At 41.2% G+C, this 19,360-nt stretch overlaps 1 protein-coding gene across 1 annotated transcript in view; it reads right to left on the bottom strand.

Annotated features, from left to right (window-relative positions):
• The window catches only part of CAPZA2 (capping actin protein of muscle Z-line subunit alpha 2), a 382,121-nt gene that overhangs the window by 281,448 nt on the left and 81,313 nt on the right, over positions 1 to 19,360 (bottom strand). The window contains exon 2 of the mRNA XM_044088708.1: positions 2,855 to 2,918. Coding sequence (XP_043944643.1) covers positions 2,855 to 2,918 — 64 coding nt within the window. The remainder of the gene's footprint in view (positions 1 to 2,854; positions 2,919 to 19,360) is intronic.

The following is a 19,360-nucleotide window of genomic DNA, read 5'->3' as shown; positions in this document are numbered from 1 at the left end:
ATTGTTGATCACTGAAAGGCTGCAGAGGAGCTCTCGCTCCAACAGCAGGAAAGCACTGAAGAGCTGGGCATTTAACCTGCATTTTCAGGCAGCTCGGTTCCAACTGCATAACAGTTTGAGGACATGGAAGGTGCACTAAAGTTTTCTAAGCTGACCAACTGTTCTATCCTGCCCACATAAGCATTAAATGCTTTGGGGGTTGGCTGCGCTGCCACATCAGAAATTATGTTAACTTGCTTACAATATTGAAACTGTTATTACTATGATCAGGCACAGGGTGCGAGTATAAGTGTGTGACAGTACATGTGTCTCTGTACTCCTGATGAGCATAATCCATGGAAAAGCATTTCCTTCAAGATAAACCTCTGCTGCTTCCTGAATGGTTACCCTCCATGGTGAAAGACGATCTTCTGGTACCCACAAGGATAGATTTTCAGATAAATTGAGAATTAGTATGATTCTTCTTCTAGCAACTTTTGGGACATCTCTGATTCTTGACCGAAGTTGAAAGGAGATGGGGAAGTTGCTATTAGTTCCACTTTACGGTTTTGACAGAAGCAAGATGAGATACATTTCTGAACGTATTCATTTGTTCTTGATATACGAAGTATACCGTCATGCTAGTGTCTGTAATTGATGGTTGTGTGTGGGGTGGAGAGGTGTGGTGTGTGTACGCACAAGTGTTTGCTTACTGCATCCCACAGTAGTTACAGTGCAAAGGAAGGAAAATACTGCAGTAAACAGGAGCACCATCCTATGAGCCATATGTTTTGGGTATGATCTTTGGTTTCCTTATTTTGCTGTCTGACAGTGTTCGTTACTTAGCTGTAAATAAACTCCATACTGTCCAGTTTAACTAAATACATTTTTAATTGGAGCTTTTTTTTCAGTGTGAAAAGCACGGTGTTGGGAGTATAGCCGTCTTGTGTGGTACTTAGTGTAGATGAATAAGGCCAGAAGCTGCTTCTGTAGTGCAGGATTTCATTCCCTCATTGTCTGCTGTGTGACTGACCAAGTCACTTTCTCCAGACGGTACTCCTGGGCTGCCCCATAAAATGGGGCACTTTCATCTAGCAGGCAGTCCCAAGCTGTCAGCAAATGTGTTGCACATTAGTTTTTTAAATTCCTTTGCCCTTCTCATAGATGCTAATTATTTCGCTATATGCTACCGACCAGGAGTTCTGTATGCCATGTAGTTTAAGGGTGTGTCTTCAATAAATGTGAGTTTCAAGAGAAGAGAAGTTTACTGTTGCTCAAGCAAAGTCTATTTTCAGTGTGGGACTGTGTTGTTTAACAAATGTCTGTCAAGGTGCTTGCTGTAAAATCTATAACATTTAAACAAAATCTAAAATCTCTGATCACTGTAAAAGTATAAAAGAAAAAACTATGCACACTGCCAGGTTTGAACCGTGTTTTATGGTAATTAGGGAAAAGCAGCCAAGTAATGGGATAATAGTATGGGAAGGGTGGGGGATAGAAGAGATTCATGACCCGGCTCTGGCTATGAACAAGTCTGATCCTGCAAGTTGCTGTATTCTCACACAGGACTTGTTTAAATGTGACAAGTGTCCAGACCTTCTTTATTTCTAACTCATACCTGTAAACATGTCTTGCTCCCCACTGGCAAGCTTAAAACAAAACGTAAACACATTTGCTAGGTTTACAGTATTTAAAGTACCACAAATGCACTTAAGAAAAACATACAACAGAAACACATTTGTGATAAATCCAGTATGTAAAAAGTAGCATTCAGCTTTAGCTTCAAGTGAGCATAAACGATTGACCAACAGAGCAAATAACATTGAACGAAATATAAAAATAATGCCACCAACCACTCGTAGTTCCACAAAAACAGCAAGAAAAAACTCAACAACTATACTACGCTATTTTTTTGGTGCGTAGGGTGACAACTTTTGTAGTGAAGAAATTAGAGTTTGTATTTCATTAAGGTCAGTGTTAAAACTAAGACCTAGCAAATCTAGTTTATTAAAATGAGCTGTTTACAACAACTTAAGCATTTTACAACAAAGTTTAATTTTATTTAAGTATTCTATATAATAACAGCGGTTAACAGTGTTACCATGTATCTTTAAGACGCAATTAGTTAGCCAATGGATTTTAATCATGTGATTTTTTTGTCAGTATTTAATTTCTTTTAGTGTTTCGTACCATTACTCTGATGAAGCCCTGAGAAAGCGCCAAGTCTATAGTTAAGAGAGTTTTCCTGCTTTTTTTTTCTGGAACTACGAGTGGTTGGTGGCGTTATTTTTTATTTTTTTGCTTTTACATTTCGTACAAACTAAAGTTAGCCTAATGCAAGAACCTGTAACAGCTCACCAGCCTCTGCTAAATTAACCATCACACTATATTTCTGCCCTCATGACTAGTAGAGTTTCTTACTCCTAAGCTGGTTGGGCCTAGAAGTAACACTAGCGTTACAAAAAAAGCAGTATGTTGCAAAAGAGGAATGTGTTTCATGGCATGCAGGACAGCTTTGAGTATACACAGCAGTCTTGCACAGAGTGGCAAAATAATACAGGACAAACAGTACCATGCAAACATGCAGGACACTCAAAACTGACAATGTAAATCCATACTGTATGAAAACAGTAAATTGTAGAACAGCAATTCTCTCTTCAAAGACAACAAAATGAGAAGTAAAAATGGAAGCAAAGCTTACAGTTTAGTATTTTATTTGGTGGGGGGGGGGGGGGTATCAGCCAAGTAGCATGGAAATGGATAACAGAAGAATATATATGTGGGATATAAATTCAGAAGTCAAAGATGCATTTACTAAGTAACATAACAGAATAAACTCAAGCAACATAACAGAATAAACTCAAGCACAACTTACCATTAAAGACTTCATTGAACTCTCCTGGTGGAGCATGAACTATGAAGGATGCAGCTATGCGCACCTGTAGATATTAAAACAGCAGATTAAAATGTTTCTTAAGTGCACTATCAGATGATAAAGTAATCAGTAGTAACAAGTAATTTCTAGTTACATTGTAAAAATTTCTATTCCCAATGAAGTTTCCTTTAGTTTGCGATTTGTAGCAGGTTAAGAGACAATGTGTTTAATTAACCCATCAATAAACTGAGACAAAGCAGGCCCTTTTTAAAAGTTGCAATTCTCTCTGATAAAACACTGCACCCAATGTCCCAGCCAGTGCTTTTTCCCCCTTTCTCGTCTAAATACTTTTCATAAAATGAAGTCATATTTCATCACCTCAATGCTACTAGTTCAGAGTGAAAGACATTTTCCAACATCGAATCTGTGACAAAGGAGAACATACTGACTGCAACCTAGATAAGAGATTTGCGTTGGAAGAATCAACACGGTAATGCACAAGTGAGCAAAGACGGCTCAACCAATCTGGGGGGGGGGGGCAAGGCAGCAATACTGACACATACTGTAGACAGGTGCACAAATCTAACAGGACATGTGATCGACACTTTCAAGCAATGTTCATATGGCATGGACTGGAAATGCACACGTCCATTGGGGAAAAGTAACGCAAGATCCCCACATCACCTTCTAGGAAAGAACTAGCAAGAAAATGGAAATACAAACTCCTGGTTGCCTGGATGATGGTTGCACCAGCTCTCATCCTGGTGATGGAGAAAGAATAGGTAGCACTGAGGGGAACTATAAGAACTGCAAGCACAGGTGAGAATAATATAAAGCTTTTCCAAAATGGGACCAGCAGTCTAACACTTCTGCTTGAGATCAGAAACCTATAAAAGGATCAAATATTCTTTGAAGAAAGTTGCTCTCACCTAACCTTCTAAACATCCTGCAGGTATTTTATTTTAAGGGCAAATGTAAAAATGCTATTGTCAATTAGTCTTTAAAATATGACAAGTCTATTGGCCACCTAATACCTTAATTTCAAGGCTCATCAATGCATAGTATAAGAGGAAAATAGCGAAATAAACCATTAGTGCTGACTTATGGAAGCTCGGCTGTCTTTCAAAATAATCATCCATAGCCTTCTTGGCCCAGTCAAGTAGTACCTTTTCACCCCATTAACTGAGGTAGACAAGCATGTAATATCCTTATCACCTCCCCAGCTGCAAAAACCTCTCTCCCTCTCATTCCTTCTAATTTGCTTGGACTTCGACCAATATAAATATTTAAGGTTATCCTCCAATCTGTCCCGATCCCTCAGACAAGCAGTATTGTATTCAAGTGATCAGGAATAGACAGCTCCCTCAATCCAGCCCCTAAAGCAATTCCCATCAAGCATGGGAAGGGGAAATGTCTGACATTTGCATACCACTGAAAATGCTGTCCAGATATTTCTGTTGATCTCTGAGCACAATTTGAACAACTCAACGCCTCGCCAACTACAAATCAACCCTAAATAAAGGTTCCTTAGTTATGTTAGTCTTATCCAAGTCTCCACAATGTAGAATACCCAAGAGAAAAATAAGGAAAAATCAGTTACATTTTTTGTTGAAGTACATACAACATGTACTTTAAAGCCAAAATAATGTACAAGAACCACCTCTCCAACTAAAAGGTTAACAGCTCTGGGACCACCACAGACATCTATTTAATGCTCAGGAGAACCTGAAGCACAGTTTTGCCAGGGCAAGGCTCATGAAAAGCCATTAGCCAAGACAGAACACCCCTTAATCCTGCCTGGTCAACTTCAACATAATAAAACAAATCATCCAAACCTGCCCCCAAAACAAATGTTTTATTCCTCCATAGTTTTCTCTGACTCCTGACTACAGTATCTTTAATCGGGATATATAAATATCCTGATAACCACACCCCAAACTTCACTGCATGCTTTGCAGCCCCAATCTAAACTCCCTAGACTATAACTTACGTTGAGAAGTCCAAATGTGTCTCCTTCACAATAGCTATTGTTGGCTTATATTTCCATACCAGTGAAACTAACCTGAACCCCTTAACTACATTAGATAGGCTTATGTTAATAAAAGTACAGTTATGTAAAATCTTACCATAAAAGTAGATGTCACTGCTGCAGTATTTATCATTTATGGGATTCCCTGCCATGGTAGCCCAATGTCCGGCCAGTCTACCAAAGCCTACCATTGCTTTAAGGTATGTTGAACGTCACCCAAATGCTCCTCGCGTAGCGTATGGCATAAAAAGTGATGTTCAGGCGTACCACCCTCAGAACAGATGGTACCAGTAGGAACACCAGTTCAACGAAAACCAAAGAGAACCTGCACATCCAGGAAGAAAAAAAAGACTAGGGGATGGAGGGAGGGAGCGAACACTGCAGCAGTGAAGACAAGGATATCTACTGTTATAGGTTCATAGGTAGGTAACTAGGCTATCGGCCCTGGGGCCTATACAAGCCCAGTCAAAAAGGTACTCTGGCTTTTGCCACCCAAGAAAATTATTTTCCTGTGCCACTGTCTAGCAGAGCCACAGAGGTGATCCCTGGGGTGAATGTCCTATTTCCCATCCAATCATCAAGATTTTTCTTGAAGAGTGCTAATGAGGAGCTTTGTTTGATATAGATAGGTAGTTTATTCCAGAGTATGGGAAGTCTCTGGAACATGAATCTATCCCTCCGGCATGTTCTGTTTATTGTGGTGACAAGGTTTAGGTCCCTAGAGCGTGCAGCTCGGAGGGATTGGGATTTCTTTAAGTGGAGCATGTCCAACAGCTCTGGGTTTGACATAGCTTTGTATGTTAGGCAGAGATCACTTCTGAGTAGGCGATATGCAACGGAGTAAAGCTGGAGTTTTTTGAGACTGTCTGCGTAGGGCATACCAGAAGCCGATATCCCGGTATCAATCATACAGGATTCTGTAGATCAGCAAAGGAGGCAACCATTTACCTGTAGTTTCATAACCACATATAATGTTCATAGTAGTTTGGCAAATTAGACTGGATGCTGGTAATGTCCCTAGCTTAAATGAATTCACTTCTATAAGTAGTATTTTGAAATTAAACAATTTGAAGAGATAATATGTAATGCAAGTTATTATTTACTTTTCATTTTTATATTTATTATAAAATATAAGAATAGTATTTATTGGGTAATAATCTTTTTTATTATTATTGCTTTTGGGTGTGTAGGTATTGCTTTTAATTTTTATATTTTATTTTCGTGCAATACATTATGGCCATTATTAAATATAGTATAATTGTGGTAGTTTATTTCATAGTAGCATAGTGCAAGTAAGGGTAGTTTTTTGTAAAACTGCTTTATAGTGCATTGTTAAATCAATTTATAACTTGTAATAACTTCTTTTATGTCACTACGTTGCCTAGGATTTTAAGCAGTACGCTTAATTGATTAAGGATTTAAATTTGCCCACGTTTTTTGGCTTTAATGAGTATTTGTGTAAACTTGTTTCTGTGTCATTACTTCTGAAGAAGTCTGCCTTTCAGAGCAGACGAAAAGCACTTCATGTTTTATTAAAGTTTGAATGGTCCTTCCTGAGCCTGGGACTTGTTTTTATAGTTTTCTGCGTACGGCATCTGTTTGAGGCCGGTAATCCTCTTTGTGAGGTATTTCTGCAACCTTTCCACTTGTTGTAAAGGTCTTGTGAGTTACATACCAAAAGGGACATTGTACTCTATAATGGGTCTAATGAGTGATGAGTAGAGGGGAACAATGACCTCTACTTTTCTGGATGAGAAATCTTTTGTGACGAGGTGTGCCATGTAGAAGGATTTCCTAACTACTGTGGCGATGTGATGATCAAAGAAGAGACTACTGTCCACCTGGGTCCCAAGGTCTCTTATCACACTTTCGGTGTTAAGTATACTACCGAATATTGTAGTTCATGGGTACAGAGTTTTTACAAAAGGCGATGACAATGCACTTTTTGGCATTGAGTTTGAGGCCATGGCTTTGACACCAGGCATCTGTCTCAGAGAGGCCCCTTTGTAGGATGTCCACATCATTAGGAGTTTCGATTATGGCTCCTAGTTTGCAGTCATCTGCGAACTTCGGTAGCCAAAGACCGTGTTAGCCCGTACTTCAGAGAAGTAGACACCACACAGGAGAGGACCCAGGACTGAACCCTGTGGTACTCCACTTGTCTGAAGTCAGATTTGGAGTCTGCTACTTTCACAGAGTGAGTTCTGTCAGTGAGCCAGTTGGCAACCCATCTGGTGATATAGGGATTTATACCTAGTTTAGTGAGTTTATCTATAATTCCAGAGTGGGGGATGGTGTCTAAAGCCTTGGCAAGATCTAGATAGGCTGTGTGAACCACCTTACCCTTGTCTACGGCTTTGGTGACTGCTTCAAAGAAGTCTATCAGGTTTAGGAGGCATGATCTACCTTTTACAAACCCGAACTGGGTGGGGTCCCACAGTTTGGAGATTACCAATGTCTTTGTTTATAAGTTCCATGATGATACGTTCCATGGCCTTGCAGACCAGGCTCATCAGACTAATGGGATGGTAGTTCACAAGGGGGGCGAGCCACCACGGACCCTGGGGAGTGGGATAACTGTCGCTGTGCGCCATTCAGCAGGCACAAAGCCGGAGGTGAGGCTATGACTGAACATGGTACTTAGGTGGGGTGCCAGTTCGTGTAGAATGCAGCCTGGGATGTTGTCTGGTGCCATGGATGCGGTGTTCTTGACTTTGGAGAGTGTGTTTTTTTACCTGTGCAGCTGTTATTACAGGAACTTTGCATTCTTCCGGTATAGAGATGGGCTCTTTAGGGGGTGAGAGGGGGGGTAAAGTGAGCACTGAACCTATCTGCCAGGATGTTGGCAGTATCAGTTGGGTCTGTATATTTAGTGCCATTGTGCTGTAACTCAGAGCAGATCTGAGTGTTGCCATTGAGATTCTTGGCATAGCTATAGAATGCTTTGTGGTTGTCTTTAGAATCATAACTGTACTACGTCCTTACATTCACTGCTGCAGTATTCATCACATATGGGAGAGTGCAAAAGCTCAAGAGGAAACTTGGGAGGAGGAAGCAGCAGTAGAGCCCTCTAAGAAGCCATGAAAGATGGCAATAGCAAAACCAGTTCTAGCTCTAGAGATACCATCCAACTTGTAATGTTTAGTAAAGGTATGCACAGAAGTCCAGGTAGCTGCTTCAAGAATATAAATAGTATCTGAACAATTGAAAAAAAGCAATAAAAGAAGCCACATCTCTAGTAGAATGAGCCTTTACAGAAGAAGGAAGGAAGGCTCGTACCATTATAAAAAAAGTGTAACAAAAAGAAACAGCCTTTGAAATCCAAGTAGAAATAGCTTGCTCGGAAACAGATAATCCTAAAGACCTAGGATGAAAGGAAACAACTGATCCAATCTTCTAACAGCTTTAGTCTTACCCAAATAAAATCTGAGTAGTCTATGCACGTTCAAAGTATGCAGCACCCTCTCACTGTCAAAAACTGGAGAGAGGGGAAAAAAGTAGGGAAATTAATAGACTGTAAGTGACAATTCATTAATAATCTTAGGCATAAAAAAGGATTAGTTACGAAACACCCTGCCCATGTGGAATATCAAAAACGGCGGCCAAAATATAACGGCTTGCAACTCAGACACCCGTCTAGTAGAAGTAAGAGCTAACAAAGAACAGTCTTCCAAGAACAATGTTGCAAGGAAGCTGAAACCGCAGTCTCAAAAGGAGCCGGAGTCAATTTCTACAGAACAAAATTAAGATCACAGGGAGGAGGAACAGGCTTCCTGGACGGTCTAACATTAAGATGCCTTTAAGGAATTGCTCAGCTTCAAATCTAGAAGCTAAATGAGAAGTAAAAGGCAGACAAGGAGAAGAGCTGACGAATGGGCCTTAACAGAAAGAAAAGCCAAACCAGCACTGAGCAACTCACACAGAGAACCAAAAGGAACATCCACAGTAAGTGGCTCCAGGTTATGACAGATAAACCAAATAGAAAACCTCTTCCAGTTGGATTTCCTAGTAGTAGGCTTCCTGGCACATCCTCAAAAAAGAAAAAAAAAAAAAGGTGTCTAAGGAATCAAAACCCTATCACCCACAGTGTCAGGTGAAGTTTGGACAGGTGGGGATGGAATGAGAGATCCCGTGTCTTGTGTGAGTAAATCCACCCTGTGAGGTAACTTGTGAAGACTGCCCTTGGCTAGATGCAGAAGTAGAAGGAACCAGTGTCATCATGGCCAAAAGGGAGTCACCAACAAGATTTTGGGAGCATCCTGTTGAATCTTGAAACAGGACTTTTGGAATGAAAGTAAGGGGAGGGAATGCGTTAAGAAACATCCACTTCCAAGAAAATGAAAGGGCATCCACCTTCCACACCAGAGGAGCTGGGATTCTGGCACAAAACAGAGGAAGTTGATTGTTCACCAGTGGGGTACTCCTCAAGTAGATCTCTTTGCCTTCCTCTGAGCAATGTCCAGAAATGCATCCCTGTGAAGCTTCCATTCGAAGGATTAAGTGAAGGACCTGCTCACAGTGTCTGCCACAATGTGGGAATATAAACTGCCTGAAGAGTCACTTAACAGCCAGATCCCATACCAGAAGTGTGCCAACTGGCAAAGAAGGGAAGATCTTAACCCCCCCGCCCCATTTGTTGATATACCACATAACTGTGGTAATGACTGTGAATACCTTTAGGCACCCCAGAGAGAAAAGGGGATGAAAGGCCTGAAGCACCAGCTTAAGAGCTCTCATCTAGACAATGACGTGCTCCTTCTGCTGACGAGGCAACCAAACTCCCTGTACCCTCAGGGAGCCAAGTCGATCCCCATCCCATATCTAAAGCATCTGTGAACAGATCCTGAGAGGGAAGAGGGGGATGAAAAGGGAACCCTGGATTCAGAGACAACTGCTAAATCCACCAAAGAAGTTCCTTCTTGAGACAAGGAAGAGGAACTGTAAACTGTAGAGGATGTGGATCTTGAAGCCACACAGACTTCAGAAACCACTGGAACTTCCCCACGTGGAGTTTGGGCAGAGGGAGCATCAGAATGGTTGAAGACATGAAACCCAGAGCCCTCAGAAACTCCCTGGCTGTAATGGAGAAGACTTTGTAAGATACAAGAACCAAGGCTTTTAGAAGAGGCAGGGATGCCAGCACTGGCACTGTCTGAATCCTGCAACCCAGAAAGACATGATCCTGAGAAATACTTTTTGAAGCTTATCGTGAACTCCTATAGGCTCCGAAGAGAAATGGCAAAACGAAGATTTTGAAAAAGGATCTCGGGAGAGGATGCCTGAATCGGTAGGTCATCCAAGTAAGGAAATATATGGATCTCTTGAAGCCTGCAAAATGCAATCACAGGAGTGAGGCATTTGATTAATACCCTTGGGGCAGCAGAAAGGCCAAAGCACAGAAATGAAAATGCCAGAAAGTAGAGAAATGCAAAAACTTCCTGAAAAAGACGATGGATAGGAATAGGAGATAAGTGACCTTGAGATCCAAAGACACTAGAAAGGCCTGATGGAGCAAGAGAGGAAACAGTCTGAAGGGTCAACAACTGAAAGGAAGACACCTTCAGAAAAAAAAAAAAGTGTTTAGATGAGAGAGGTCTAGAATCAATCAGTCTCCTAGTACCCACTTTTCTGGGCACTAGTAACAATTCTTAAATAAAACCCCACCTCCCTTTGGGACACAGGCACCTCTTCAATAGTAAACCTGGAAAAAACAAGAATAGTGGCAAACAAATCTGACTCCCATAATCATCCTTCGGCTTTTCCCGTTAGGGGTCGCCACAGCGGATCATCTCTTCCCATTTCTTCCTATCCTCTGCATCTTGCTCCGTCACACCAACCACCTGTATGTCCTCTCTCACCACATCCATAAACCTTATCTTAGGCCTTCCTCTTTTCCTCTTACCTGGCAGCTCCATCCTTAGCATCTTTTTCCCAATATACCCATCATCCCTCCTCAGCACATGTCCAAACCAACGCAATCTCGTCTCTCTTGCTTTGTCTCCAAACTGTCCAACATGAGCTGACCCTCTAATATACTTATTCCTAATCCTATCCATCCTAGTCACACAGAGTGCAAATGTTAACATCTTTAACTCTGCCACATCCAGCTCTGACTTCTGCCTTTTTGTCAATGCCACTGTCTCCAACCCATATAATATAGCTGGTCTCACTACCCTCTTTTAGACCTTCCCTTTCACTCTTACTGGTACCAGTCTGTCACAAATCACTCCTGACACTCTTCTCCACCCATTCCACCCTGCCTGTACTCTCTTCTTCACCTCTCTTCCACATTCACCATTACTCTGAACTGTTGATCCCAAGTACTTAAACTCGTCCACCTTTACCAACTCTACTCCCTGCATCCTCACCATTCCTCTACCCTCCCTCTCATTTACACACATATATTCTGTCTTAGCCCTGCTGCCCTTCATTCCTCTGCTCTCTAGAGCACATCTCCACCTCTCTGGAGTCTCCTCAACCAGATTCCTACTCTCACTACAGATCACAATGTCATCTGCAAACATCATAGTCCACAGGGCCTCCTGTCTGATCTCATCTGTCAACCTGTCCATCACCACTGCAAATAAGAAAGGACTCAGAGCTGATCCTTGATGTAATCCCACCTCCACCTTAAACGGATCTGTCGCTCCCACTGCAGTCCTCACCAATGTCACACTACCCTCATACATATCCTGTACCACTCTTACATACTTCTCTGCCACTCCCGACTTCCTCATACAATACCACAACTCTTCTCTAGGCACCCTGTCATATGCTTTCTCCAAGTCTACAAAGACACAATGCAACTCCTTCTGACCTTCTCTGGATTTCTCCAATAACACTCTCAGAGCAAACATTGCATCTGTAGTGCTCTTTCCTGGCATGAAACCATACTGCTGATCACTAATCACCTCCCTTCTTAACCTAGCTTCTACTACTCTTTCCCATAACTTCGAGCTGTGACTGATCAATTTTATCCCTCTGTAGTTACTGCAGCTCTGCACATCACCCTTACTCTTAAAGATAGGTACCAAAACACTTTCTCCACTCCTCAGGCATCCTCTGACTTTCCAAAATTTCATTAAACAATCTAGTTAAAAATTCCACTGCCATTTCTCCTAAGCATTGGGATGTCATCTGGGCCAACAGCCTTTCCATTCTTCATCCTCTTCATAGCTGTCCTTACTTCCTCCTTGCTAATCTGTTTCATTTCCTGATTCACTATCCTCACATCATCCAACCTTCTCTCTCTCTCTCATTCTCTTCATTCATCAGCCTCTCAAAATACTCTTTCCATCTACTCAACACACACTCCTCTCTTGTGAGTACCTTTCCCTCACTATCCTTTATCACCCTTACTTGCTGCATATCTTTCCCAGCTCTGTCCCTCTGTCTAGCCAATCGGTACAGGTCCTTTTCTCCCTCTTTAGTGTCCAATCTCTCATACAACTCTCCATACACCTTATCCTTAGCTTTCGCCACCTCTCTCTCTGCCATGCGCCTCATCTCCTTATACTAGTCTTTCTTCATCTCTTTGACAAACCCACTTTTTCGCCAGCCTCTTCCTCTGTATACTCTCCTGTACTTCCTCATTCCACCACCAGGTCTCCTTGTCCTCCTTCCTCTGTCCAGATGTCACACCAAGCACCTTTCTAGCAGTCTCCCTTACTAGTTCTGCTGTAGTTACCCAGCTATTCGGTAACTCTCCACTGCCTCCCAGTGCCTGTCTTAACTCTTCCCTAAACTCCACTTCACAATCACCCTTTTTTAACTTCCACCATTTAATCCTTGGCACTGCTTTTACACTCCTCCTCTTCTTGATCACCAACGTCATCCTACAGACCACCATTCTATGCTGCTTAACTACACTTTCCCCTGCCACCACTTTACAGTCTCCAATCTCCTTCAGACTGGCCCTCCTACATAGGATATAATCCACCTGTGTGCATCTTCCTCCACTCTTGTACGTCACCCTATGCTCCTCCCTCTTCTTAGAATACGTATTCACCACAGCCATGTCCATCTTTTTCGCAAAATCCACAATCATCTGACCTTCTGCATTCCTCTCCTTAACACCATACCTACCCATCACTTCCTCATCCCCTCTGTTCACTTCACCAACATGCCCACTAAAGTCCGCTCCAATCACTAGTCTCTCACCCTTGGGTACACTCACCACAACTTCATCCAACTCACTCCAAAATTTCTCTCTCATCCATCGCACACCCAACTTGTGGAGCATATGCACTAACAACATTCATCATTACACCATCAATTTCGAGCTTCATAAACATCACTCTGTCAGTCTCTTCACGTCTAAAACACTCTTGGCATATTGTTCCTTTAGTATAACCCCTACCCCATTTCTCCTGCCATCCACACCATGATAGAACAATTTGAACCAGTTTCCTAAACACCTGGCCTTACTTCCCTTCCATCTGGTCTCTTGCACGCACAATATATCAACCTTCCTTCTCTCCATCATATCAGCTAGCTCTCTTCCTATACCAGTCATACTGCCAACATTCAAAGTTCCTACCCTCACTGCTACACTCCTAACCTTCCTCCTCTCTTCCTGCTTTTGGGCATGCCTTCGCCCTTCTCTTCTCCTTCGGCAAACAGTAACCCAATTTCCGCCAGCACCCTGTTGGCTAACAGTACTGGCGGTGGTCGTTGTTAACCCGGGCCTCGACCGATCCGGTATGGAAATATGAAATTTTTGCGCCATAAGTGATGTGGCAGAATTTTTACGCCGGATGCCCTTCCTGATGCAACCCTCCCCATTTATCCGGGCTTGGGACCGGCACAAAGAAATACACTGGCTTGTGCATCCCCAGTGGCTGGGTTGGCAAGAAAATCTAATTTTTTTTTTTTTTTTTTTAAATGAGGTTTGAAAGAGAATTTAAAAAAAGGGGGATAAGTAGATCGGTTAATTGAAATTAACTTTGGTGGAATGTATAAAAATAACAAGGAGTATGGGTAATTGTATCTGATGAAGTCTTGTGGTTGGAGCAGAAAGCGCTTATGATTTGTGTCTAGATCTTGAATAAAATTTCCAGCTGAGTGTATCCTGCTGACTTGGAGGAACTTTGATTTTTACTAGGCAAACAAATCTACTTCTCCCCCTTTTTTTAAATTCTCTTTCAAACCTCATTAAAAAACGTGAATCCATAATAAAATGTTCCAAAACATATAGCAAAAAGATTTTTTTGTGTTAAAATTAATGCATATAAAATTCATGTAAATACATTAAGTTAAAACATCTTTTTCCTTTAAATATTGGTAGTATGGAAACTTGACCCAGGGGTAGTGCTGCATTTAGTCTCCACTGCCACATTAACTCTTTCTTTATAAGTAGTCTTTGCCAATCTCCACTCCTAGGATTAAATGTTCATTCTCTCCAAAATACCAAAAGCAAATTCAACAAATCTTCCCAACTGGACCCAGTAAGCGAGGCAAACAATTCAAGCAGTAAAATAAAACCCAAAAGCTGAAGTAACTGAAATAGAATTAGATAGTCCACAAAATATAAATAATCCAACGTTTTATTGAAAATGAGTGAGCGCTTTCGCAATGCTCAACATTGCTTCATCAGACAACCAAGAATCAATTAACATCTACTTAAATACACATTTCAAACTTTGAAACAGCCAATCAAATACATAGAACTACCATCAACCCTCACACTTGTGTTCAGGCTCATATATACAAATATATGCTCTTGCACAATACATATACTACATAAATTAATATATCTATCCAACAATGTATGTGCACAAATATATACACACAGATTTCAAAGTACTAAAAAAATATAAAAAATAATCATAAATACTTGAAGTCTAAAATATTTTAATTTCCTAGACTTTAAAACTGGTTTAAGGGGGACAGAGTCATTAAGACCCAGCCCCCCCTGTGTGCCCCCAAACAAGATCTACTGTAGTTCCACACGCACTGATTAACATGGTCCCCTAACCTATTATTCATGGTTTGTACGTGTAACACCCGGAACAAAAATGCATGTTCTTCATTGGTCAACATGGTAGGTTTGGCCAGGGCACTCTAGTCCAATCCCCTCCTTGTACAGTACATATGGTCCCACACAACCTTAATGGAGAGGTATATCAACAAGTGAGAAGGGGCAGATGAAAGTCAAAACGGCTCCAAAACAGGCACTGTTCACTTTTGTGTCCAAGGTGTTTCTACTGCACCAGGACTTGGTACTCAGAAGTAAAGATGTGAACGAGCAAGTTAATTTTAAAGCTAACTTATTAAAAATGAACACTCTGTCCATCATATTTTTTAAACAAGGAGAAAACACATTTTCAAGAAGGAGAAAGAAACTGTACGAACTAAGGTTTACCTGACACAAATAATTAATCTTTTCTTTAAGAGAGAAAAACTCAATTCAAAAGTTTGCAGATTGAAACTGGATACTTGAGGGAATGCATCAAGTTGCAAATTGTACCCAGAGGTCTGAGAATGTATAAATTTCCATTTGGACTGTTGTACAATACTGAAATCATTGCAGATTTCTTTTTTTTGATAAATGTGGGTATGAGTTATCTAAAATCATTACGTATAATGAAAGTACCTTAAGTATTTTTGGGTCAGAAATTGAGGAGTTAAATAAGTCTATTTTAAAAGATTTAATTTTTGATCAACACAAAGGTACGTATGACAAAATAATGGACGACTGATAAAAAAAAGGTTGACAAAGTGTATGTAAGGCAGCAAAGGAAACTTGAGAGATGTTAAACAATATGCACAGAACAAGGCATACACTGTTCCAGTAGTATAAGGGGTACTAGTAGGTTAACAGGTACAAATAATAGGGAAATGGATCAGTTACCACCAAGGCACGCTCACAGGGGGTTGGACGAGTCAGACATTTTCCCCCCAAACAGCAGAATTTTCCACCAGTACGCCGGTCAGAAAGACTGACCAGCAGATCACGGCAGACCATAGATTCTGGACAGAATCGACAGCACTCTCCCAAGAAAGACAGTCACAGAAATGGTACAGGGATGAAGAAATGATTAAGTACAGTGAGGACAGTATCATAGGTCTCTACAGGGGATTTAAAATATATAATCATACAGATCTCCCATTAACTAAACATTTTATGTTGTTTTCTAAAGGATTTAAATGTGTGCCAATTAGGGCAAGTGATGTAGCAAACTGCCTTGTGGAATAAGTGTTTACCAGAAAGTAGAACATAGAAGTATACTTCAAAGACCAAATCAGAACCAATGAAAAGGAGGGTAGAGTTTGTTTTTGAAAGGTAGTAGTTTATTTAACCCCCCTTTACACCCCTTACTTCAGGTATTTGAAAAGGCTGTTAGAGGAAATTGATTGCACATTTTTCAGAGATAAATGTATTCCAATCTTTCTAGGAAGGAGAACAAAATTGTGGATGATTTAGGAAAGAGCAAAGATGTAAAAATAATGAAACCAGACAAAGGGGGGTGGGTTGTTTTGATGAAAATGGAAGATTATAAAAATGTTATGACAAACCTGCTTCACAATAATGGTACATACACTCAATGAAATCAACACAGCATATCAGACTGACTCATACTTGAGGAGCATCTTTTAGACAGGCATACTGATATGGGCACTTTTTGGTTTTTACAACAACCTAAAAGCACAATTCCAAATATAATTGGTATACCTAAAGTGCACAAAGGGATACAAAATCCATCATTTAGGCCAATAGCATCTTCAAGGGGATCTAAAACCCACCCTATTGCTGTTCTAATAGACAAATGGATTAAGGAAATGGTCAACAAAACCCCACATTTGGTGAAGGACTCATGGGATTTTTTAAGCAAAGTTTATGGAAAAAAGATGTTACCCTTCCTAAACTATTGATGTGGTAGACTTGCTTTCCCACAATACCTAAAAGAGAGGGTGTGGACTATTTTCCTGAGATTTGGGGGGAGAAATCCTCTCCAAGGAATACATTTCTGTGGTCAGGGAATTGGTCAAAATTGTATTAGAGAATAATTTTGTCCACTTCGAAGGTGAATTCTACCTGCAAATTATAGGAATAGCTATGGAGGCAGCATGCACCCCCACCTTTTCCAACATTGTGATGTTAAGATGGGAAAAATCTGTGGTCCCCAATCCTTTTGCTAAGAATATACACTTTTACATGAGATTTTTGGATATTTTTATTTTGTGGGATGGAGCAGAAGATATTCCTAAATTTATGGAGTACTTAAATGGTTGATGTAATTATTTTAGGTTTACTTGCACCTACAGACAGGTAGGGATCAGCTACTTGGATACCTACATATCCCACACTAATTCTAGATTTAAATCCAACATCTTTAGGATGGGCACTTTTTGTAATGCCCATTTGCATTATACTACTAATCATCCACAGGCTCAGAAAAGAAGGCCAGGCTGTTATAATAGCAAGGATGACATCAGAGTACGAGAATTTTTTGATGGGAGCTTGAAATATTAAAGGATATGTTAATAGATAGAGGGTACCCCACAAAAATGGTGGATGAACAAATTAAAGTATATGAAGGGTGGGGGAAGAAATACCAACCTTTACTGAGGATGGAAATGGTAAGGAAAGACCCCATAAACAACACAATTTGAAAAAGCATTTATTTTAGAAAATCAGTATTCCAACAATATCAAGGGAATAGTAAGAAGAAAATGGAATATTTTTAAGGTTAGTAATGAGATTTCTGAAATTGGGGGAAAGGGACCAATTTTCTGCCACAAGACAAGGAAAAACAGTTATTTGAAGGAGTGGGTACTGAGGCAGAAAACAACGGAAAGTACAGTTGTGTACACTTACCATAAATGTAGATGTTAGAGTGTATTCACCATTGCAGTCATCACATTTGGGTTATCTGCTTGCAGTAGCCCTCAGTCGGCCTGATTAAGTCTTGGGTCCTGCTTCGGTTGCTGTCTCATCTCCCATGACGTCAGATAGTCAGGGGTATAAAGCATTCAGCCGACGCCATTACAGTTTTTCTTGCCACAGATGTCAGGTGCCCCCATAATGGGAAGCAATTATATATGCAAGGTTACACCTCCAACAAAAAAGCAAATACACCAAAAAGCTTTAAACGTAGTAAGGAAGAATAGAGGTATAGCCAATAGACGTCAGGGGGCTGGAGGGAGGGTAACTAGGACTGCAACAGTGAATACACTCGAACATCTACATTTATGGGAAGTGTACACAACTGTACTACGTTCTTCGTGTTTCACTGTTGCAGTCATCACATTTCGGTAGATTCCCAAAGCTAAGGATGGGAGAAGGAAATTAGAATTAGGACCATCTATAAGGCCCTGCAAGACTGCAGTGGCAAAGCCAGCTCTGGATTTAGAGAAAATTGGCAAATGGTAATGCTTGATGAAAGTATGCACAGAACTCCATGGTAGGGACACCTCTGAGAAAGGCTGTAGAGGTAGATGCAGCCCTGGTTGAATGCGGTCTTATCCCCTGTGGGACAGGTTTTACATGGTGCTTATAGCAGAAATGAACGCAATGGCCTATCCATTTAGAAATGGTTTACTTTGAAACTGCCTTCCCCTCTGCCCCTGCAGCAAATGCCACCAGCAGCTGTTCAGATTTCCTGAGAGGTTTAGGCCTGTCCAAGTAAAATCTAAGTTGTCTGTGCACATCTAAGGAGTGCAGTATACGTCCCCCTTTGTTCTGTGGGTTAGCAAATAAGGTTGGCAAATTAATAGACTGATTAAAAGCCACACTGGATACTACCTTGGGCATGATAGAAGGATTGGTCCTGAGGGACACCCTGTCCGCATGAAAGATGATGAAAGGCTCCACTGCCATAAGGGCCTGTAATTCAAACACCCTTCTTGCTTAAGTGATGGCTAAAAGGAAGGCGTTTTCCAAGAAAGGAATTTTAACTCTGCACTTGCAGCTGGCTCAAAAGGAGGTAGAGCGAGTTTTTCCAATACAAAGTTAAGGTCCCAGGCTGGAGTAGGGGCTCTCCTGGGTGGTCTTAAGTTTTTGTCCCCTCTGAGGAACTGCTTGAGCAGTGGATGAGAGAAGAGGGGTGGTTCTGCGTTGTAATGAGCTGAAATGGCTTGAGGCATGAATTTTGATGGAGGGAAAGGAAAGGCCCTTGTGAAGCATCTCAGTTAAGTATTGAAGAATCTGACGTAAATTGGGCACTGCTGCATTCATTTCCTTGAGATTGGTTCTGGGCACACAATCTTTTCCATTTTTCAGCATAGGATTTTCTAGTACTAGGCCTCCTTGCCTCCAGAATAACACCCAACACTTGCTTACTGAGGGATAGTAACAGAGAGATCAGGTTAATTAGCCAGGCTGCCAAGTTCAGGGTTTGAGGCTGAGGGTGCAAAATCTGGCTTTCCTGCTGTGACAGCAGGGTAGGGGTCTGAGACAGGTGCCATGGTGCCAGCAGTGACACTGCACAAGAGGGGATACCAGTGTTGGCGTGGCTAAGCTGAGCATAGAGACA

This window comes from Protopterus annectens, chromosome 11.part0 (assembly GCF_019279795.1).
Source record: "Protopterus annectens isolate FY-2018-M chromosome 11.part0, PAN1.0, whole genome shotgun sequence".
Taxonomy (NCBI): Eukaryota; Metazoa; Chordata; order Ceratodontiformes; family Protopteridae; genus Protopterus; species Protopterus annectens.
This window is presented reverse-complemented; position numbering and strand designations above follow the sequence as displayed.